The sequence below is a fragment of the Conger conger genome, chromosome 8 (genome assembly GCF_963514075.1).
Source record: "Conger conger chromosome 8, fConCon1.1, whole genome shotgun sequence".
In the NCBI taxonomy this organism is placed as follows: domain Eukaryota; kingdom Metazoa; phylum Chordata; class Actinopteri; order Anguilliformes; family Congridae; genus Conger; species Conger conger.
In genome coordinates, this window is record NC_083767.1 from 57,923,243 (window position 1) to 57,946,448 (window position 23,206).

The 23,206-nt window shown below is 43.5% G+C and overlaps 1 protein-coding gene across 3 annotated transcripts in view; it reads left to right on the forward strand.

The window, feature by feature from the left end:
- The window catches only part of pde5ab (phosphodiesterase 5A, cGMP-specific, b), a 55,753-nt gene extending 33,630 nt beyond the window's left edge, over positions 1-22,123 (forward strand). For 2 of the 3 annotated variants that reach the window (XM_061252424.1, XM_061252421.1), the window contains exons 8-21: positions 2,107-2,215; positions 2,520-2,604; positions 4,959-5,134; positions 6,027-6,086; positions 8,957-9,103; positions 10,834-10,959; positions 12,933-13,027; positions 13,803-13,890; positions 15,399-15,499; positions 16,455-16,532; positions 16,758-16,821; positions 19,797-19,868; positions 20,255-20,338; positions 20,435-22,123. In XM_061252424.1, coding sequence (XP_061108408.1) covers positions 2,107-2,215; positions 2,520-2,604; positions 4,959-5,134; positions 6,027-6,086; positions 8,957-9,103; positions 10,834-10,959; positions 12,933-13,027; positions 13,803-13,890; positions 15,399-15,499; positions 16,455-16,532; positions 16,758-16,821; positions 19,797-19,868; positions 20,255-20,338; positions 20,435-20,557 — 1,408 coding nt within the window. In that variant the 3' untranslated portion in view covers positions 20,558-22,123. The remainder of the gene's footprint in view (positions 1-2,106; positions 2,216-2,519; positions 2,605-4,958; positions 5,135-6,026; positions 6,087-8,956; positions 9,104-10,833; positions 10,960-12,932; positions 13,028-13,802; positions 13,891-15,398; positions 15,500-16,454; positions 16,533-16,757; positions 16,822-19,796; positions 19,869-20,254; positions 20,339-20,434) is intronic. The other variant, XM_061252423.1, reaches the window with a different exon arrangement.
- The last annotated feature ends 1,083 nt before the right edge of the window (positions 22,124-23,206 follow it).

A 23,206-nucleotide genomic window follows, 5' to 3' on the forward strand; every position in this document is an offset into this window, starting at 1 on the left:
ACTGAGAAGAATCTTCAGAGTCAGATGAGAGAGAGAGCAAAGGAGAGTGAGAAAGAGTCAGAGAGAGAGAGATAAAGGAAAAATAAACAAAATGAAATTGAAATTTGGGTCCATAAGAATCCCTATCCCCATATAATCCTCAAATTATTTGTTCTTGTACATTTTTACATTACATTACATTATTGGTATTTGGCAGACGCACAGTGACGTACAGTTGATTAGACTAAGCAGGAGACACTCCTCCCGTGGAGCAATGCAGGGTTAAGGGCCTTGCTCAAGGGCCCAACGGCTGTGCGGATCTTATTGTGGCTATACTGGGATTAGAACCACTGACCTTGCATGTCCCAGTCATTTACCTTAACCACTACGCTACAGGCCACCCCATTTGGACCCCCATTGGTCCCATTTGGACCAATAACTTCATTTGTTTATTTAATGCTTACTCTGTGTCTTTTTTACAAAGTATTTTTTCTGCTTATGCAGCTGAGAGTAAGACAGAGAGAGAGAGAAAACCTGAAATGCCAAGTGGAATAACTGAGATGAAAAGCATGTTGTTTTCTTAGGCCCTTCTGGCTCTCATACTTTTACATTTCATTTTTTTAAGATTCAGAAGCTTTTAGGTTTACATTTTTCTACATCCACCAACCTCATTTTGTATATAAGTAACCTCTTTCATGCACAGTCCTGGTCTTTGTAGTTTGCAGTGTTTGTTCAAAATGAAACCAGCGATGACTCATTGACTCTCTGAACTTTGTGCAGTTTTCTAATGGCTTTAATCTTGGGCCTTGTTTATCAGACTGTAGTCCATTTGTAGCTTTGTTTAGAATGTAATATCAATGTTGTTTTTACCGTCTTAATCTCATGCATATTTCAGTGATTGTTTTACCTTCTACTGTATTTGTTTAATAGCTTTGGTGGAAACAATTACTTTTTATTTTATTACTCGTTCCACAGTATCGCTTACTGTATCTGACCTGTTTTTAGAGCTTTCCGGAGAGAGTAAGCAAAGCTCAAATTAATGTTCGACATTCTGAGCAAGTACAGAGACAATTAAAGTCAACATGGAGGCCCCATGCTGTTCCTGCTATCCCACAATTCTTAATTTCTCCCCTCTGTCTTTCTGACTTTCTCTCTCTGTCTCTCTCTCTCACACACACACACACACACACAAAGTATTACTCTGGCAGTAATATGCTAGTCAGCTTTGCCGCTGAAACATTACCAGACGCATTTCTGTAAATCACTCGACTCTTCTTTGGAGGAATGTTTGCGTGTGTGAGTAAATCTTGAGTTTGTTAACCTGTGACCCACCAATCACACCCCCTCGAGTAGACCCTCATCCTTTCTCTCTCTGTCGTGGCCTTAGTGTTCCCAGCTCATCAAAGCATGCTTAACATATCTCCACATCAGCAGAGTTCACAGGCCTGAGGAGATGGCCTCTGGTCTGCTGTTGTCCATGTCATGTAGCCACGAGTGCCTTCTGAAAAGCTTTTACCTGCTTATAGAAACTGTGTCCATTCCTACTCTTGGACAGTGTCAGTGTAACCAGCTTCCCTGAGCCTCTTCAGCTGGTCAACGTGTCCGTAAATTCAAGGTTCAGGAATATGTTGGTGATTTAAATGCTTCATTGAAAATCACACACACATGCCACACACCCATGCAAACCGTCCCTATGAATCTGTCTTCAATCATTGGCTTAGCAGCTATTTGACATTCAGAAATGAGCTCATTTCAGGAAGAGCACAACAATCTTGCTCCAAAAAATCTGTAAAACATTTTTTAGTACATTTCTCACGTATGACCACAACTGCATCCACCAGGCAGAAAGTGTCAGACTCTCTCTCTCTCTCTCTCTCTCTCTCTCTCTCTCTCTCTCTCTCTCTCTCTCTCTCTCTCTCTCTCTCTCTCTCTCTCTCTCTCTCTCTCTCTCTCTCTCTCTCTCTCTCTCTCTCTCTCTCTCTCTCTCTCTCAGAAACCCGGGGCCGAAGCCCTTAGGCAGAAGGTAAACATTCTGCAAGGTTGTGTTCCAGTAGATGCATACGTAGAGGCTCGCCTTCATATTAAAACATGAATTTTGACGTGAGCTTGTGGTCTCTCTCTTTCTAGGGATTGCGACGTAAGTAAGATCAACTACATGTATGCGCAGTATGTGAAGAACACCATGGAGCCCCTGAACATCGGAGACGTCACCAAAGACATGCGATTCCCCTGGACGGTGAGAACACTGAGGCTTTGGAACATTCTGGAACTTGGTCATTTTTTACATTTTTTACTTTTACTGTTCACGCAAGCTGTAGCGTAGTGGTTAATGTACATGACTGGGACCCAGTGTAGCCACAATAACATCCGCACAGCCGTTGGGCCCTTGAGCAAGGCCCTTAACCCTGTATTGCTCCAGGGGAGCATTGTCGCCTGCTTAGTCTAATCAACTGTAAGTCACTTTGGATAAAAGCGTCAGCCAAATGACATGTAATGCCATGTAAAAGCTTTCTGATTGGCCTGTTTTGTTTCCGTGGCAGAGTGAATGCGCGGAGCACTCGCGGAAGCAGATGAGGAGCTTGCTCTGCACCCCGATCAAAAACGGAAAGAAGGACAAGGTTATAGGTAGGACCCTCTGTGCCGCCTGGTGCCTGGCCCCCTTGTTTTACACGCTGATGGACTTTCAAAGAGAATGCAAGGACATCTCCATGCTCTATGCTCCAAATTCGACTTGCCTAGGATGTGTGTTCTTTCACTGCCGTTGCGTGCACATGCCTTCACTGGGGCGAAAATCAGCACCCTGTTGAGACCCAGGTAACCAGGTGAGGTGAGTTAACTGTGTTATCAACTGCCCTAATTGATTAATTAAGTGCAGAGTAACAATGCAAACCAGCAGACCCAGTAGCTCACCAGGACTGGGGTTGGAGACCACTGGTTTGACCCGTTCCTGTCAGCCAGTCCATGTTAAACCTGCCTTCCCATTGTCTTTGAATCATCAAAACAATGCTGTTGTCACTGCAGGTGAATGAGTGTGGAATGAATGAGGGGGGAATCTATACAGGGCGGCCTGTAGCGTAGTGGTTAAGGTAAATGACTGGGACACACATGGTTGGTGGTTCTAATCCCGGTGTAGCCACAGTAAGATCTGCACAGCCGTTGGGCCCTTGAGCAAGGCCCTTAACCCTGCATTGCTCCAGGGGAGGATTGTCTCCTGCTTAGTCTAATCAACTGTACGTCGCTCTGGATAAGAGCGTCTGCCAAATGCCAATAATGTAATGTAATGTAATGTAATCTCCTTCCCTGTGAAGGAGTCTGAACAGAGGTGTATGAAGTATCCTTCTTAGTCTGTTTTCAAGATTGAAGTCAGAGAGGGTACTTCAGGCCGGCAGTGGAGAATACTTTCTTTCTGACCCTCAGTCACTTTGAGGTCCATTTCGCCCACACCATTGTTATGTACAGAGTAAAAGAACCAGCACTGCATCAGTACATCATAACTCTCTCCTCCAGTTTCTGTTATACCCATTTATCAGTTATGTGGTCTGTTGTGTCCTCCAATGACCCAGCAATTCATTTTTTCCCCTTGTAGGGGACATGAGTCTGATCTTATTCTCGAGAACCACATATTTTGCTACAAGGGACATTCGGTAGAAAGTAATATAGATTTTAGAAAATATTTTCACTGCAATATGTTTTTGTCATCCAAGGCACTTGCATTATGTCAAGTATGTAAATACTTATATACATTTTTCTGGTTGATTCAGAGGGGATAGGAGCATCAGAGATGGGATCAAATACACTTTGGTTCAGTCAGTTCAGAATATTACATTGAAAGCTGAAAAAAACAGAACATCTTTCGTCATTTTTTCATCTGTTTTATGAAGTTTCATTCCACAGAAATCGTGTGCATAAGAGTTTACGTATTTTTCAGAAATGTTACCGTGGTAATGCGTGGTGGCTGTGTGACACAGTGTCTGTACTGTAAATGTAATGTAACTGTGATTTTTAATGTTAATGTCTTAATGTTTAATTGCTCAACAGTGGTGTCTGCACACATATCATTCCCCTTTTAACAGTGGCCCTGACAATCCAGATTAAACTACACCCTTTCCCCCTGTTTCTCACTTTATAATGGCCTTACCTTTTTCACGTTCAGTTTTAAATTGTAATATGACATTAACCTGCTGGCAAAAATACATTCGATTTACTGACACAATAGGAAGTTCCCTTTTCATTTAAGAAATTCTGAAATCCAATTAGATTCTCCTCAGATCAAACATACCCTTGTAATGAAGCCCTGAATTAATTTGAATAATGTCCACTGCTATTCCTGGAAATTTCATCTTTTCTCCTACTGTAATTTTTTCACAATTTTTCTACTGGCGATTGAATTTGCTGCCTAATGCTGTTTCATGCAATTTCCCATGAATATTTATGAAGTGGACAACTCAAAGCAATTACAACGTTCTTTGAGCTTTGCAATATGAATAGAATAATTATGACTAGCGACAAGGTCACTGCACAGGATTAAATGTTTAACAAAGCATAAATTAACTGAACCAGGAAAACTATTTCACATGATGTCACTGCCAATTAGCACATGTGAATATAGCTGTCTTCTGTGCACTAATGGAAGTTTAATTTAAACGACTAGTAAATTTGCAATTTGATTTTGAATTGTGAAAAGGGTGAGTTATTCTGACAAATAGTTTCAGCCCTGTATCTGAAAATACTTGTAAGTTAAATCTTACCTACCTGATTTAGTCGTCATTTAAATGATTATAATTGGCATGGGTCTAATATGTAAAACTCAATGAAACACACCACAGGAGGTAGTGTTTCCACAAATACGGAAATATTTAAAATGGCTCGCAACTCTCATCTGAACGTAGATGAGCACAAATGAAAGTCTCCTGACTACAAAATGTGTATGTTGCGAAGTATGCGACTGGCTAACGTTGGTAGCGTGCTTGTGTTCGGAGGTGTCTGTCAGCTGCTGAATAAGATGGACGAGGCCGCTGGGAAGATCAAAGCCTTTAACCGAAATGACGAGCAGTTCCTGGAGGCCTTCGCCATCTTCTGCGGCCTAGGCATTCAGAACACTCAGATGTACGAGACGGTGGAGAGGGCTATGGCCAAACAGGAGGTCACACTAGAGGTGAGTGTGTGTGTGTGTGTCTGTGTCTGTCTGTCTGTGTGTGTTCATTTTGGGGGTTCTGTCTTGCCTAGTTTTTCCTATTCCCTGTTTTTGTTTTCTTTGTGATTAGTTTCTATAAAAAAGTTCTATACAAAACAAATTAAATTTAACTGAATTCACACACATACACACACATGCTTTTCATAAATGTCTGAATCTAAATTCTTTAATCTAAAGTGCATTGCATTGCATTTCTGTAGCCAATTGTATGCAGACGTTATAAATCCAAAACATACAATTATGTAAGGAAACATATGCCAATCAATGCTGTATTTTGACGTAAGATAATCCTTATTTTGACGTAAGGAATAAGTTTGTAATCCGAAGCACTTTATGTTCATACGTACCCAAACATATCAGCATTTCCTCGGGGCCCTGTTGAGACCGGCCCTATTCTCGAGCTGTCACAGTCAGAGCACACAGTGACATAAGCTCTCCACTGCAGCTGGTACTTAACCCTGCTCATCCAGCCCCCGCGCGGTCCTCACCGGTCTCCCGACGTCTTGTAGCCCGTTCCCCGAGAGTCTTTCCCTTTGGCAAATGCTCAAAACATAATAGCTTACACAACATGATGAATTCATACAAATGCCACGCTTAGAGTAGCTTGTTGGATTTTATGCTTTTTAAAAATAGTGCTGTGTCAAACTGTGTTTTATGTATTATTCTTTAAAAGCCTGTAATTCCCTAGTCAATGACAAATATTGGTGTGTGTGTGTGTGTATGTGTGTGTATGTGTGTGTGTCTGTGTGTATGTGTGTGTGTGTGTATATGTGTGTACGTGTGTGTGTGTATATGTGTGTGTGTCTGTGTGTGTATGTGTGTGTGTGTGTGTGTGTGTGTGTGTCTCCCTCAGGTCCTCTCGTACCACGCCTCTGCAGCTGAGGAAGAATCGCGGGCGCTGCAGGTAACCGCGGTAAATTACATTTTAATATTATCATTATCTTTCATTTCATTTTATTTATTTGTTTTTTATTTAGGTATTCTCTGATGCATGAGCAGAAATGTATGTTTTAAGACCAGAAAGAAAAAATACCATTGTATGAATAACCAGTAAAGAAATGATTTTGTAGTTCAATAAATAATTTCAGGATTTCTATCTCTCCGTAATTTCCTCTGAGGACAGATGACTTAGTTTGAGTGGTTGAAGTCACCACACCAGTTTCATTTTACTCGTTCCCCCCTCAGCGCAGCAGGGCTAATGAATACAGACGTAGGCCTGGTTCCTGGAGCAGCCGTAGACTTTAATGCAGAGCAGACCTTAGACCTTAGTCCCAGCAGAGGAGCGGTTGAGCTGACCCAAGGTCAAGCGCTATTAGGTCTTTCCAAAAGATCACTCTTCATCAGTCTGAGATAATACGAGTCTGAGGGAGAAACATAATTCAATCCTGTCCCTTCGGCTACAGAAATTAAGACCGGGAATGTTCTGTGTGTCTGAATGGTCTGGAGTTTCTGCTGACCTTGTGGGCTTGAATTGAGTATGTAATGTAATATCGATGAATGTTGGCCACAATAGTAAGACGTGTGTTTTACTTGCAACTTAATATCAGAGTGTGGGTGCAAGTGCAGCCGCGTGAATTATATTAGCATAAGTAGCATAAGCCGAGGTCCGAGGCACAATATGGTATTGTTATTTTGAGTCCATCCATCGATTCACACGAACAGTGGATTTTCAAGGTAATTTTATTTATTGCATTGCTGTTTCCATCAACATTATTTCAATGTATTTGATTAGATTTGTATGGTTTTGTAATGCAGGGAAATGTGTGACCACCATACTATGAAGTGAGAGAAAATACGGGACATAATTATTTCTCCTTGACCTGGGTGGGGCTAATGAACTTATAAGACCACTGTAAAAATTTGTATGAAATGAAGCAGGAAGTTGAAAAGATAGTCCTTTTGGAAGCTCTGTGGACTGGGGAACCAAAATAAGTAGTGGGTGTCCATAAAAGTCTCTCCCGGAGAGGCAGAGCAGATGGTGCCCTTCGTGAAAGGCCTGGAGAAGGCAAAGAGCAATACCCGGGCTGATAACCAGACACAGCTGAGCCGGCCATGGAGGAGGCTGCTGCTGTTCCCAGGATCGAAGACCTCCCGGTGGGAACATATGGTGACGGCCCTCTGCCCTGCTCCTCTGTCCGCCCCCTCTCACTGTGTCCGAATGCCATACGTCCTGACATTCCTCATTATGATACCGGCAGCACGGTGACTGCCACGACAAACCAGCACCACAGCGGTCAATAGGAGAAGTGCGTACTGTATCAGGGTTGGGGTCTAATTCGGTTGCAGTTCGTTCAGTTTTGGAAATCTGAAATAAAATAAAGAAATGCCCCCAATGTTTTTTTTTTTGTGAACCTTTCAGTTAATGGACTGAACTTCTGTACTGTATATTTTACCCAACCCTATACTGTAGCAGTATAATGACCCGGAAATCGATCAAGGTCTGCCATCTTCCATTCCAACCTGTTAAATGCTCTTTGAAGGAGCTAGGAGTTAGGAGGCTTCCAAAGGATTCTTGACCAAAGAAAAGCAAAGCGCATTCCTTTGTGGATGTATTTCTCTGAATGCATGACGTACGAATGATGGACCTATAGACCCACCTCTCCCCATCTGCCACATCTGTAATTAATGTGGCTTCAAACTGATGCTTGGAAGACCAAAGACGTTCCATTTTGCTAATTCACATTTCCTCGATTCCTCCATCCTCGCGTCCTTTCCTCAGTTCCTTTCCTTGCCTCCTCCAATGGGTGGAGCTAGGAGCGGGGAAAGGACCGTCTCTCTCATCCACGATTGTGGATTCTGGTAGATTCTCATGTCCGACTCCTCATCTCCTCATAGTCGTGCGTGGGAACCCAAGTAACTTTCCGTGGCATCCGGTGGCCTTCGTACAATGGCCTTTCGTCATATTCTTGTTCTTACTGTCTTCCCACATTTGGAAAAAAGAAAAAAAAAACCACTTGGAAAATATGATGCTGAGCACTGAGTAACCTTCAAGTGAGATGTGTCCGTTTGGAAAGATGCTATTTCAAGCACAGGTTCCATTCGGCCTGGCAGGCCATGCCGAACCCTGTGGAAATGTGTGTGGGTGCCACAGTGACGAGGGCAGACTGCACTTCATTAATCAATGCAAGTGGCCTCTCTCATGCTCATCCGCTGATCACAGTGGGAAGAGTGGTTGTGAGTCAAGGTTACTCACCCTGTGGACCTCAATGCAAGTGGGAACTGAAAAGGGGTGAGTGGGTGTGGGGTGGACTATTTCCTTCTTCTCACTCTAGGGAAGTGCAGAGGAATACAAAAAAAAAAGGTCAAAGAAGATTGTGGCATTCAGTGGGCGAATTCTCCAGAAGTAGGTCCAGAAGTAGATTGGACTGCTCAACGTCTGGCCGGAATAATTGCATCGAAGCAACCCGAAACCTTGAGAAACAGAGGAAGAATGGCGAACGGTGAAGAAAAACATGGACGGTGAGAGCGTTTGAGAGAAACAGACAGTGTAGGGGGTGGGGAGTGTTCAGGTGCATTAGAGGCCATCTGTCTATTCTCTGCAGCGAGGGACACGTATCTGAGATATATGCTCCTCTTGCGAGCCTCAGCCCGTGCTGATCACAGCTCATCGATTATTAATGCCTGATGGAGATCCTGGCTCCCATAGGAATGGCTTCCCCTGTTCCTGCGTGTGTGCGTGGGCTGGTGTGTGAGCATGCGCACACGTGTGTGTGTGCCTGTGTGTGTGCGTGTGTGTGTGTGTGTGTACATCCTCTCACCCCTCCTTTTCTCCTCTTCCTGAAGGCAGCGACTGTTCCGTCAGCTCAGTCCCTGCGTCTGATGGACTTCAGCTTCAGCGACTTTGACCTGTCGGACGCAGAGACCACACAGGCCACCATACGCATGTTCGTGGACCTCAGCCTGGTGCAGAACTTCCAGATGAAGTACAAGGTACTGTCTCGATCATGATACGATTTGGTAGTGATACTCTGAACGACGATGCAATGCGATATCATTTCTCTTATTAGAGTATGATACGATTAATCACGATGCGGTTAAGTGCTATGTAAATGTGAACATTAGATTTGACAAATTCCCCCCAGCAACACTCAAGAGATTATTGAAATAACAAACGGTATCGCTTTCAAAGTTAACAAGTGCATATTAACTTCAGTGCCTCAGTATGCCTAAATGAAAGTTTGTAATGTAAATCAATGCTTCATCGCCATACAAATCCATTCGTACATGTCACAGCGATGCACTTTCATTGTGATGTTTGCTTCACGATGCACTGGTGCATCAGTGTTTCATTACACCACTGGTATAATGAAACCATCCTGCGGCCAGAACTAGCCAAGCAGGTCGAACGCCTGAGAAGGCCATGACAACAGCAGGGAATCCCATCGCTTGGGCGGATAATGCTTAGTGAATTACTAAGACACTCTAAGCGTGGCCACTCACCTATTACCCGAGAACGGTTGCACTGTAATTGACTGATGTGCTTTCGCACTGAACAGACAGGAACCAGAACAGTTGGATTACAGGGGGATTCTCGGGAAAGTTCAAAATGATAAATCAATGACGCTCTTGCTTTTTCTGCACCTCAAAAGGGAAGCAAATGACTATTGGCAACATTTGGAATACACTTCAGTTATAAATGCTTAACAAATTATTAATCACAGTCCCATTAAATATCGTAAATAATTTAAATAAATAACTTTTTGAACGTTAGCATGGATATATCTTAGTCACAGTTGAAGAAGGAGGCCAAGATTTCCAGAGTGAGAGCTCCACACAAGGTTAGCAAAAGCACATTTGGGATGGTAGGATATCACAGCAACAGCACTGTTTATATCCTTGTACGGGATCTTTGAAAACCCTGGTTTCCAGTGTTATATGATATAAATAAACATTCAAATTCTTCTGAAAATCAATGGTCTACTTTTAAGGAAGCCAGTCTGAAGGCACCTAGGTCTGACAATAGGTCATTTTGGACTTCAACAGTCAAGCGAGGAATAGCAGCAACAAACACCTTCAAACCACAACACTGTTTATCCCTCCCCCTTCTCTGTAAACGCGCTGACGTTGAAACGCCATTGGCTGTGGCAATTACAACGTATTTTCAACCAATGCGCTTGAATTATTGTACAGTTATACAATGTTTTGGTGCAGAGTGTTGGGCCGTCAACTGTATATTTTGAAACTCGAATTTAAAGACCATAAACACAGGCAGAGGGTGAGTCAACATGTCAGTGAGCCTTTTTCAATGATAGGAAGGGACTTACAATGATCTTGTAACAATGTTTTAACACAAAAATCTTACCTATTGTACCTTTAACCTGAAGTGACTTCCTACTTCTACCTGCTTCTGACATAATTCATCCACTCAAATATTATTTCGATGACCGCCTTGAATGCTAATTCACGAGAAGAGTGAAGAAGGTTATACTGCAACATGCTCAACTTTAGGCCGTCATTAGTCAGATACCATCTATGAAATTCTGTAATTGTTTATATATCTGCCTATTTCACTTTGGACGTTTGTCCACAGCCTGTGGTTTCAAAGAGCACACCTGCTGAATCATTCAAAGTTTTTCCAGATTTACTCACCATTCCTTCTTCTCTCCTTCACCCCCTCTGTCTCTCTCTCTCTCTCTCTCTCTCTCTCTCTCTCTCTGTAGAGTCTTTGCCATTGGATCCTAAGTGTGAAAAAGAACTACAGGAAAAATGTGGCCTACCACAATTGGAGACATGCCTTCAACACCGCACAGTGCATGTTTGCTGTGCTAAAATCAGGAAGGATACAGGTAAGGCTGCAGGGTGTTGGCCAGGGTGATGCACCTGTGATGTTATATCCAATATGATACAGGTCAGAATGATAATAATAGTAATAATAATAATAATAATCTAGTGTCACATCCAGAGAGACACAGGTCAGACCGGTATGCCGATTACATCACGTCTAGCAGGATACAGGTCAATGTTCTCAGTATAATGGAAGGACACTGACCTCTGAAGTCTGAATCAACACTGCGTATCACAATCAACCACGGCTGACCTTTGGCCAGAGTAGGCCTCACACTGCGAGACATTTATGAAGCACATTCAGTACCAGATACACAGGACTCTCAGATCTCACCTTTTAGTGCACAACATGCACATCCATAAGAGGGACATTAAGCCATTCAGCCCCATAAACTTTATTATTGATTATTGCAGTCTCATCAACATCCGAGATACTTTATGTTCACCTACTAAAATGTATAATTTCTGGGCTTTGTCGAAGTAGGTCGTAGTTAGTGATATGATAATGGTAATGATAAAGTTCACAAGAGTAAGCTTTTATTTAGTGCCTGTATATTCTGAGATAATGCCAAATCGCATCTGACAGAAAATGCAGAGAAGACTCATTTATGTAGTTTATATACACAATATTTTTATTCTGTCCTTAGTTTTATTATAATGTAATATACCTGTACTGAATGAAATATCCCATTTTTAATCAAATGTTTTCATAAAATCAATAACTGCAAAGAAAGGGGTTATAAATAGAAACTAAGTAAAGTGGAAGAGCTTTGCAAGCATCCTTCTCCATCATTGGTTTTGACATCCTGGGTCAATTGCAGTGTGTTTACAGTAGCAGGAGTTTAAACCTCGGGTTTAGACCTATAGACCACTGAACTGAATTACAACTGGGCCGGCTAATACTTACTGTATTTCACAGATTTGGATTTGTTCCAGTTGTAATGCAGTTCTGTGGTCTTGATGTCTAATCCTGATGTTTAAGCTCCAGCGAAGCACACTGCAATTAACCCCCTGGGCTTCTGGGGAGACAGGAATAACACAGCTGCTACATACGCTTGCCTCTGCTCCTGCCTGTGCGGATAGGTAGGTCTCTTTTCTGCTGTGAACAACAGAAGTACAAGCGATCCGTGTTGCTAAGAAATGGTCAAATGGCTATAAAAGCCTGCCACACAGACAGCTTGGAACCTCCTGAATAAGCAATCAGCCTTTTCAGTGCAACGAGGCAGTCATACTGTAGAGTACCTTTAGACTGGCAGTGGACGTGTATTTGCCTAGAAATGTATTTTTAGAGCAGTAGGGTCGACGGGGGGGTGGGGGTAATTACACAGGCGATCAGCCCTCGTTTGTCTTTTATCTGCGACTGGGATGGAGGGATTTAGGGTCTTTTTCTCCGTCTCCTCTGTGTCTAATGCTTTCTGGAGTGTGTCGTGTGTCAGGGGAACACAGGCACTGGAGTCAGGCATGGTAACTGCTCATTACCTGCGGTCTGTCATTAAACCTGTGTTACTTTTGCCTTGGAGTAATGTTAGTAAAAGGCAGTTTAGTGCCAACCATGAGAGGTGGTGGCATGTTATCCTATTTTTACTAAATACATATTTGCTCATAACTTTTTCATCCTTCCTGCCACAGACAACACTGTGGGTAAGAGAAACAAAAAAATAATTTGTCGCATGAATTTTTCATTTTAATTCAAAGTGGGGTGGTGTCAGACCCAGGTGAGCAAGCATTGGCAGTAGGACAGTGGGCTTCTAACACAAAGCTTGCGGCTTCAGTTCCCTGGTGGGGTACTGCTGTTGCACTCATGAGGACGGTACTTAGTCTGAAGTGCTTCATTACATGTCCAGCTGTATAAATAGATTGCATGTTAAAAGGAACGTACGCTGTTAAATTGCTCCTGGAGAGGAGTGTCTGCTTAAATGCCTGAGCGTCAATGCGGTTTGAGCAGGTGTGCTGCTGTTTGTCCTCTCTTGTTCAGAGCAAGATGAACGACCTTGAGATCCTGGCCCTAATGATCGCCACGCTCAGTCATGACCTGGACCACAGAGGGGTCAACAACTCCTACATACAGAGGTGAGAGAGCCTACAGCACTGCATGTAGCCACTAATATAGCCTCCAACACTACATTTGTCCCTTACGAAAACGTCACTTAAGAAATGTGAGAATCAGGTGACACTTGTTTATAACTCCTTCATAAGCAGGATAAGCATTCTTAAGCGCTTATGTCAATAACCGACGTAAGGATGTTGTGAGGGTTGCCTTGGTATGTAATGGGAACTTGCTGCATCAATGATACACACCGTATGCTTATTTGCAGTTTTTAACATGAGCACTTATGAATGCTCATGTAGTGCTTATGAATTTGCTATGTAGTGCACAATTTAGCATGAAAAAATATTTTTACATGTGAATGAGTGTTTGTGTGTGTGTGCATGTATGTGTTTGTGTGCACATGTGTGTATGTGTGTGTGTGCACATGTGTGTATGTGTGTGTGTACGTGTGTGTGTGTATGTGTGTGTGTGTGTGTGTATGTGTGTGTGTGTGTGTGTGTGTGTGTGTGTGTGTGTATGTGTGTGTGTGTATGTGTATGTGCGTGTGTGTGTGTGTGTGTATGTGTGTGTGTGTATATGTGTGTGTGTGTGTGTGTGTGTGTGTGTGTATGTGTGTGTGTGTATATGTGTGTGTGTATATGTGTGTGTGTGTGTGTGTGTGTATATGTGTGTGTGTGTATGTGTGTGTGTGTATATGTGTGTGTGTATATGTGTGTGTGTGTGTGTGTGTGTATATGTGTGTGTGTACGTGTGTGATGAATATCATACTGACTGCGCCTCTGTCTCTGGCTGCAGGAGTGACCACCCGTTGGCACAGCTCTACTGCCACTCCATCATGGAGCATCACCACTTTGACCAGTGCCTCATGATCCTCAACAGCCCAGTGAGCATTCTGCTTTCATTAACACATTCTCACATTAACACATTCTGAATTCATTAACACATTCTCACATTAACACATTCTGAATTCATTAACACATTCTCACATTAACACATTCTGAATTCATTAACACATTCTCACATTAACACATTCTGCATTCATTAACACATTCTCACATTAACACATTCTGCATTCATTAACACATTCTCACATTAACACATTCTGCATTCAATAACACATTCTCACACTAACATATTCTCACATTAACACATTAAAACATTAACACATTAAAACATTCACATATTAACACATTCACACATTAGCACATTCTCACATTAACACATTCTCACATTCTGCTTTCATTAACACATTCTCACATTAACACATTCACATATTAACACATTCACACATTTGCACATTCTCACATTAACACATGCTCACATTCTGCTTTCATTAACACATTCTCACATTAACACACTCACATTATCACATTCTCACATTAACACATTCTCACATTAACACACACTCACATTATCACACTCACATTATCACATTCTCACATTAACACATTCTGCTTTCATTAACACATTCTCATATTAACACATTCGCAACTCATTAACACATCCTTTTTCTTTTCTATTCCTGTTCAGAGTCTAAATTCAAAGTTTGTAAAAAGGGGATAATATTAGCGCCTTCAGACTGAGAACACAACACTGAACCCTAATGTCATGCTAAACTTTGCTCCTTTAAAATCGCAGTCATTCTTGTCTAATTACACATTACAATCACGTCTTGCAATTAAGGCAAGTGGCTCTTCCTGCATCCTGCGGTGTCTTCCAAGAGCGCCGACTAAATATAACTCTGGTAAACAGACGTGCGCCTCACGGAACGTTCTGGAGAGAACCTCAAGACTCGGACCATAAATCATGACAGTGGAGGAAGTGACAAAAAGCAATCCCCTGGAATGCACCGAGATCGCCTGAGAGTCCCTTCAGCGCGGGATGAGTTCAGTGAGTCCCTTCAGCGCGGGATGAGTTCAGAGAGTCCCTTCAGCGCGGGATGAGTTCAGAGAGTCCCTTCAGCGCGGGATGAGTTCAGAGAGTCCCTTCAGCGCGGGATGAGTTCAGAGAGTCCCTTCAGCGCGGGATGAGTTCAGAGAGTCCCTTCAGCGTGGGATGAGTTCAGAGAGTCCCTTCAGCGCGGGATGAGTTCAGATGCGTTCAGCTGTGTTGCGTCTCGCCACAGTTCACCCAAGGGGACATTAAGCTGCTCAAGACACAAAACTGGCGAGCATCCACACGGGTGTAAAAATACAACAGATGTATGGCTGCTGGGTGGTTTATCCTGTGACGGCACCACTACAACAGTGTATGGACAGGCCCCACCATCTGGTATCACATGCAGACCGCCAGCATCTCTCAATCCATCTCCCTATTTTTTCATTCTTTTGCCTTTTCCTTTCCCTTTCTTTGGACCCTCTTGCACTCTATCCCTCTCTTTCTCTTTGTTAGGGTAATCAGATCCTGAGTGGCCTGTCTCTGGAGGAGTACAAATCCACACTGAAGATGATCGAGAAGGCTATTCTGGCGACAGACCTGGCACTTTACATGAAGTAGGTACCAAGTGACAGCAACAGCCGCTTCATGGGGGAACAGAGCTGCAAATAGACTTTACCATGGGGGGGTCATTTTCATATCAAATTAAATATTGTTACTGTAAATATCTTATGTATTTACATTTATAGGACCTGTTTTCACAATCATTTTTCTGTCTGTGCATCTATTGCTGAGTGCCTCTCACCCTAATGATTATATGATGACAAGTTAAATTTGAGTATACAACATACACTGCATGCAATGCCGTACATATCAAAGTACTCCTGCCTTTCTCAAATCACCGTCCTTGTGGGCCAAGAACTGCTGCTTTTCCACCCTTCCTGTGCCTGAACTAATTGTTCATCTAATTATCTGGGAGGAAAGAAAACCAGGACTGGATTTGGACTCAGGCACCACGGTTGTGAATGTTGTGCTATTCCAATCTGTTTTGTGTCTGTGCCACACAGTGCACTCTGGTGTACATTGCATTGCTGGGCTGAATGGTCTGTTCCCACCATTACCTCATGTTATGTTGTGTTATACTGACAGGCTATCATAGCACAGTTGGGACAGGATAGGCAAAGAAAGGTGTGGGGACTCTTAGCACAGACATTCATCTCACTTCTCAACCTGTCCTCCATTTTGTAGATCTGAACTAACCCTGCAAATCTCTGCATTCCTCTGCAGGCACAGGTATAACAATGCCAACGGGGTTTATTCAGCCTAAATATTCACTGCAGATGCTTTTCAACACGACAGACAGAGATACAGCCTTATATTAATGTGGTTTCGCTTTGCTTTGGCTCTAAAGAGCAAAGCCTTTATTTAATAACAACTCAGAGACAAATGAGGAACTCAAGAAACAGTATTGAGTCTTAATGGCTTTTTGTAATCTTGTTTGCTTCCTGAAGTCGCTGTGTGTAGCCGGCAGACAAATCCAGGAGAGTAATTTTGTCTCTTGTCTGTTTACAGGAAAAGAGGTGAATTCTTTGATCTCACCAAAAACAGCCAGTTTGTTTGGGATGATGATTATCACAGAGACTTACTGAGGTGAGTGATACAAACCATCTTCATACCCCGCGCAATCCTCTTCCAGTACCTCTTGGTTATGAGTAGATTTGTGTGATTCATATAATAGTGCGCTTATCTCTAAAAAGAGGCAGCAAGTGTTCCGGCCTAACATCCTGCTATTTACTGTGTGTGTGCCTGTATGTGTGTGTGTGTGTGTGTGTGTGTATGTGTTATGGACGGTCCCTCGAACCCCATATCCAACAGGTCAATGCTGATGACAGCCTGTGATGTCTCTGCCATCACCAAGCCTTGGCCGGTTCAGAGGAGGGTGAGTGTGATTGGCCTGTCGTCACCGTCATGGTTGCCCTCAGACACCCTGCCGAATGCTTCTGACTGTGTAGCCGTGGAGACAGCCTCCTTCCTGACTGACTGACTGACTGACTGACTGACTGACTGACTGACTGACTGACTGACTGACTGACTGACTGACGTCTGACTGACTGACTCCTCCACGGTAGCGATGTGTGAGCCTGGTCGCATCACTAGATTGTGAATAGCTGTACATCCAATTTTTTGAAATGTGTTCTATCGGGGCCACATTGGCTTAGGAGGTCGAGCGGTCGTCAGTTTGATCTCCAGCTCTGGTTGTGTCGGAGTGTCCTTGAGACACCTGACCCTCAATTACTCCAGACACGCTGGTTGGTGCCTTGCATGGCAGCCTATTGCCGTTGGCGTGTGAGTGTGTGTGTGAAAGGGCGATTGTAATTGTTACAGTGACTGTAGAGCACTTTGTGTAGCCTATGTTGCTGGGAAAAGCACTATATGAATGCAGCCCATTTACCATTTATGGAGCTTAGCCATGTCGGCTAGTAAGAAACAAAGAGCATTACGACTCAGTGAAAGTGGGTTAGATCCTGGATCTTGTAACTGTCATAGTTCAATTGGCTTAAGTAACAGGAAAGGCTTTAGAAAAGGCAGTCACTCATAAGCGCTGGAAATACAGCGGATTTAGCTGTATTGTGGGTCATCCACATCCACAGTGCTGGCTAAAGGCCACTTCCTCTTGCTGTGGTTGAAGGATCCGGGTCCACGTTGACCATTTGGGCTGAAAGATCCAGACAGAGAGCCGTGCACAGAAATGAGTCTGTTTTGACTCTCCGCCGTCAGCAGAAACAAGTAGCATTTTTCTCCTGCTGAACGAGCTGTAATTAGAACGCACTGCTGATGGTTTCCTCTGCTGCCAGCGGCTGATTGGTGTACCACAAACTGAGCTCCAGTCACATCCTGTTTGCCGTTCGTAAACAGACGAAGTCCATCCCGCGAAGCCGCGTTACGTAAGGCCACGCAAACCAAGAGTAACCTCGTTTTAGTGTGCCTGACTGTGTATGCACGTGTGTGTATGGGTTTGTGTGTGCGTGTGTGTATGTGTGGGGGGGTGCAGTGTGTGGGTGTGTGTGCGCGTGAGTTTGTGTGTGTATGTGTGAGTCTGTGTATATGTGTGTGTGTGTGTGTGTGTGTGTGTGTGTGTCTGCGTGTGTGTATGTGTCTGTGGGTCTGTGTGTGTGTGTGTGTGTGTGTGTGTGTATGTGTGGGGGGGTGCAGTGTGTGGGTGTCTGCGTGTGTGTGTATGTGTATCTGTGTGTGTGTGTGTCTGCGGGTCTGTGTGTGTGTGTGTGTGTGTGTGTGTGTGTGTGTGTGTGTCTGCGGGTCTGTGTGTATGTGTGTGTCTGTGTATATGTATGTGTGTGTGTGTGTGTGTCTGCGTGTGTGTGTATGTGTCTGTGGGTCTGTGTGTGTGTGTGTGTGGGGGGGTGCGGTGTGTGGGTGTCTGTGTGTGTGTGTGTGTGTGTGTGTGTGTGTGTGTGTGTATGTGTGGGGGGGTGCAGTGTGTGGGTGTCTGCGTGTGTGTGTATGTGTATCTGTGTGTGTGTGTGTGCGTGTGTGTGTGTGTATTTTCCACCATCTCATGAGAGCTGGGCTCTGCAGCTGTGGCTTTAACTGGCCAAACTCAAAGGATTTGCCTCATATTCCACCTGACAGTCACTGCCCAGGGGCACTGATCAGCACTCTCTCAGCTAATCCTCATGAGCACAGTCAGTCAAGTGAGAAACACCCAGACAGCAGAACACCCCCGCAGAGACCTGCTGCTGACACTCACTGCTGGAGGTTATGGCCACGTCTCCTTCGCAGGTACATTTCTGAGAAGCGTCTTGGTGGGACCTCTGTCGTGTTCCTGGGTGGAGAAACAGGTTTTGTGGACTATGGAGGGGGGGGGGGGGGGGGGGGGGGACTGAGAGGGAAAGGTGTCTCTCTGCTGGGGGGTGAGGTCTGACACAAAGAGCCGTATTCAAGGCCGGATGGAGGACTTTCCTGCCCAGGCTGAGATTCAGAGGCAGAGTCTACTCCGGTTACTGTCCTTTGGACATAGATTTCATCATCGTTTGAGCAGGGAAAATGGTGCTGTTTAAATTCATGGCAGTCAAAGTGGTACTATGTGGTACCTCATGAAAGCTTAATGGGCCCACTCAATCAGCCATTGTTGGCGGTGATGAAAGCAGTTAAACTGTGTGAATCCTTTTTTTTATCCTTTATTTGCCCTGGTGAGCCCATAAAGTCTCTGTGGAGAAGTAGTTTCTTCAAGAAAATGTTCATAAAGTATCTATAATTGACCTCCTTATAAATGGAAATACATACTCAGTTATGTTATACTTCAAATAGTATTTTCATTTAAATAGTTTCCATTTAGTTTTAGTTATTGTTTTAGTATCATTGTAACTACATCAGGTCCAGCTAGTATAGACTGATTGAATTTGACAGTTTATCGAAGATAGCACCTCCAATTGAAAGGTGGCGCAGTACACAGTATTAAACTGGGCTTAAGTCTCATTACAAGACTAAAGCACTTAAGACAGATGATACATTTTTAAACCGGTTAATTCATAAAAACCAGTTAATGCATAAAAACCAGTTAATGCATAAAAAACAGTTAATGCATAAAAACCGGTTCATGCATAAAAACCGGTTCATGCATAAAAACCGGTTAATGCATAAAAACCGGTTCATGCATAAAAACCGGTTAATGCATAATGCCAATGCGTTTCGTCCACATTGGCCTTCATCGGGGCTGATAGAAAATCAAGCACGAGGTGAGCCTGTCAGACCTGGCCCTGCTGCCCGTCTTCTCTGTACCTAATCTGTCTCTGTCCCACAGGGAGTGAGAGGGAGGCACAGCTGGAGAAAGCGTGAGACCGGTGAGTCTGACCCGCTGACCTCTCCTTCCTCTTCTTCCCTGCCGTTTTATAGATAGCGGAGCTGGTCGCCACAGAGTTCTTCGAGCAAGGAGACAAGGAAAGGGAGCTCAACATCGAGCCCATTGTAAGTCGTGCATCGTTCCCTGCCTCATCCAAACAAGCACATTTCAGCAATTTGTTAGCAGTATGTCTTGCACAACACAAACCACTTTCTGTGTGCGATTCTGTAATTAGCAGGCATTCCTGCTAAAGTCAGCTCATTCAGGGCATCATGGAAATACACATTAAATTAATAACACAGGACGATGGACAAAGCAATCGGAACAAGAACATCGAATGGAGGACAGCCACAGTGATGGAGCACGCTGCCCTCAAACCGTGCCCCGTGTAGTTTAATACAACACACAGAGTGGCACTCGTTATGTACATGGAAATGAAGGTCACGCTGCCCTGTGTGATAATGGGAGTGCAGCGTGTGAGTGAGTGCTGTTGGCCGGTTGTGTCGCACAGGACCTGATGAACAGGGAGAAGAGCGATAAGATACCCAGCATGCAGGTCTCCTTCATCGACGCCATCTGCACGGAGCTTTACGAGGTGGGAAATATTTCCGCGCGCGATAAAAGCACTACCTCCGTGTGATGAAGGGGTCAGTGTTTGAAAGCCCACCTTCCTCCTCTTCTTCTTCCTCAGACCCTCACCAACATCTCCGACTCGTGCTCGCCTCTGCTGGACGGGTGCATGAAGAACCGGCAGAATTGGAACGTCCTGGCGGAGCAGAAGGAGAAACAGGAAATGGTCAATGGAGCGTTGTAATGTTCCCCAAGGACACACACACACCCCCCAAATCCTCCAGACTCCCTTTCAAACCTTCACCTGTTTAAGCTATATTTATTCATTTAGCCGTCCTTTATTTTTGCACAAAGGAGAGTGTCAGATGATCGTGTCTGTGTCCTTCACGCAGAAAGGCAGAGAGGAGGACGTGATGGACGCTTGTGCAGTTCCAACTGATAGGAGCTCCGTCAGTTGCTCTCTGGAAATCCAAACAAACACAAACGCAACACGGCTACATGGATCAGACTATCTGAACTGCACGAACACGCACTACCAATTAGACTAGAATAACCTTATTAGCATTTTCACACTGTCTTACACCACATCTTAGTATTTATTGTTTTATATATTTATTAGTTTTATACAGTTTAATGTCGATAATACAGAAGCCTTTTATGAGAGTGCTATATAACATTTGACAAAAACTAAAGCTTTTTAATGGACAACACAAATACACCAATCTTTTTTCACTTTGTAAAACCACAAAATGAATTCATCCCACCGATATAATTATACGCAATTCCTCGCCTTTTACTTTTAGAAGCACTAGAGCTGGTGTGTTCGGCCTGCATTTAAGAATGAAGAGGTGTTTCCGCTGCGACCCTCTGACGTCATTCAGCCAGGGCCTATCGCGGGCCTGCTGGGGGGCAAGGGGGACAGGTGATTGGACACCTGTTGTCACCGGGTTTGGACGGTGACCTGACCAGCAGGTGTCCTCTTTTGAAGCCACTTTGAACCCGAGTTGGGGGTGTGAAATGGATGGACGTTTGAAGTCTGAAATAGAAGTTCAAAGGACCACCAAAGAAGCCATTGCTGCTAGAGTCTGTTTTGTATAAAGTATCACCACGAGGAGGTTTATTTGCATATCAAAAAAATCCTCTTTGAAATGCCTCATATTTGTGTGCACTTTTATAATGAAAAACATGAGGAAAAAAAAAATTATGAAAGAAAATAAAATGACCAGCTATCCAGACAACTGCCCCAAAAAGAGATAGGTAAAGTAAGAGAAGAGGTTTTCTTTCCTGGGGGTACCCTTAGCCTTTCTTGTTTCATACTGTATGTTGCAATGGGGGCCCAGGACCTGTGATATAAGAAGGCACGGTCACACCTCTGTTTATGTTTGACGCACAACACAGATAACAGGTTGTTACAGTGTGTAGAAACTATATAAATAATTCACCAACATCCAGATTGATTGTTATTGTATCTTTCGTAAACTGTGCAGCACTTTGTGTCCCAGTAGATCGCTTGTGGTCAGACGATTGGTCGCATTTTTTGGTATGATAGGTTTCAGAGCCTATCCTTGTATCGATTGGTTAGAAGCCGTGTCTGACGTACCTCCCGTCTATGCTTTGAGAATAACGGCCTTGATGATGTCATAGAATTGAGAGGATGCAGTGCCATGGTGGGCCTCAGCACTTGTGGATGCGGGAGGAGTCTGGCGTGGATGCTCGTAGCCTCCATGAAGACTTGTTTTTTTCGCTATGTTGAAACTGATGAACACTGATGAAATTAATGGTAAATTCCAGTAAAGGGACATCTTTTCTACAGTGTGGTTGTTTGTGCTTTATTAACACGAGTCACATGTTACCTGCATATTACCTTTATCAAAATTCTTGTAGCATACAAAATATTTTCTACATGCCTCTCAGTTTGGGGCTGAATATGTAAAACTTTAACACAAAGTCTACTTGAAATTAACACAAATCAGAGATAGTACAAAAATAGATACACTCACCAATATGCCCTCTAGTGGTGGCTTCATATACTACTAGAGTGCCAAACATATATATTTTTTAAAAGGTATATACAGGCCACATTTCCCCTGTTTAGAATTGTACATATAGCTCTGTATATGTACTGTACATGTGCAAACAGGGTAAATGCATTATTAAACACAATCTTTAAAAATTGCCATTTTTAATAACGTGGTTACTGTTGGGCATTCTTACACTGCAGATCTGGAGTCTCTATCTTCTGACCACAAGACCCCGTTCCATTTATTGTTTCACATGACACTCCCCAGCTTCCCAACATTACTTTCCTAACCTTCTTAAAATGCTGCCCTCAGCCCGCAATTATCTTAGTTCTATTGATAGAATCTTCATGAAAAGATGACATTTTTGCGGTCCATGTTGTGCCTTATTTTTTTGCCGGCTTAATCCAAATCAGCTTGCGGCTGGAGCTCAGCGTACCCAGTGTACCCAGTTTTACATGGGTTGTGGAACATCCAGTGCTGCCTCTGCAGCTTGAATCTGTGTCCCAAAGTTTATTTATCCATGACCGTGCAAGGTTTGTACCATCATATGCAGTTCATTTTACTGCATATGAAGTACAAACACTAAAATGATATAATGAATATAATTTATGTTAAACTAAACGTCAAAACAGTTATGGAAAAAATAGCCCAAAAAGGAAGACTGCATACCAACACGTCATCTCAAGACATCCAATTGATCAGTTAGTTTAGCCAGAAAAAATGAACACACCCCAAAGTCATATGGGTTAATTTAGCCTAAGGCACATCGGACTACACAGGAGCCACAGTACCAACCGCTGTGAAAATGGTTGGCCGTTTGCTACCACCCTGTGGCCAAACCCAGTCAATGCAGGATTTGAAAGAGTCCTCCT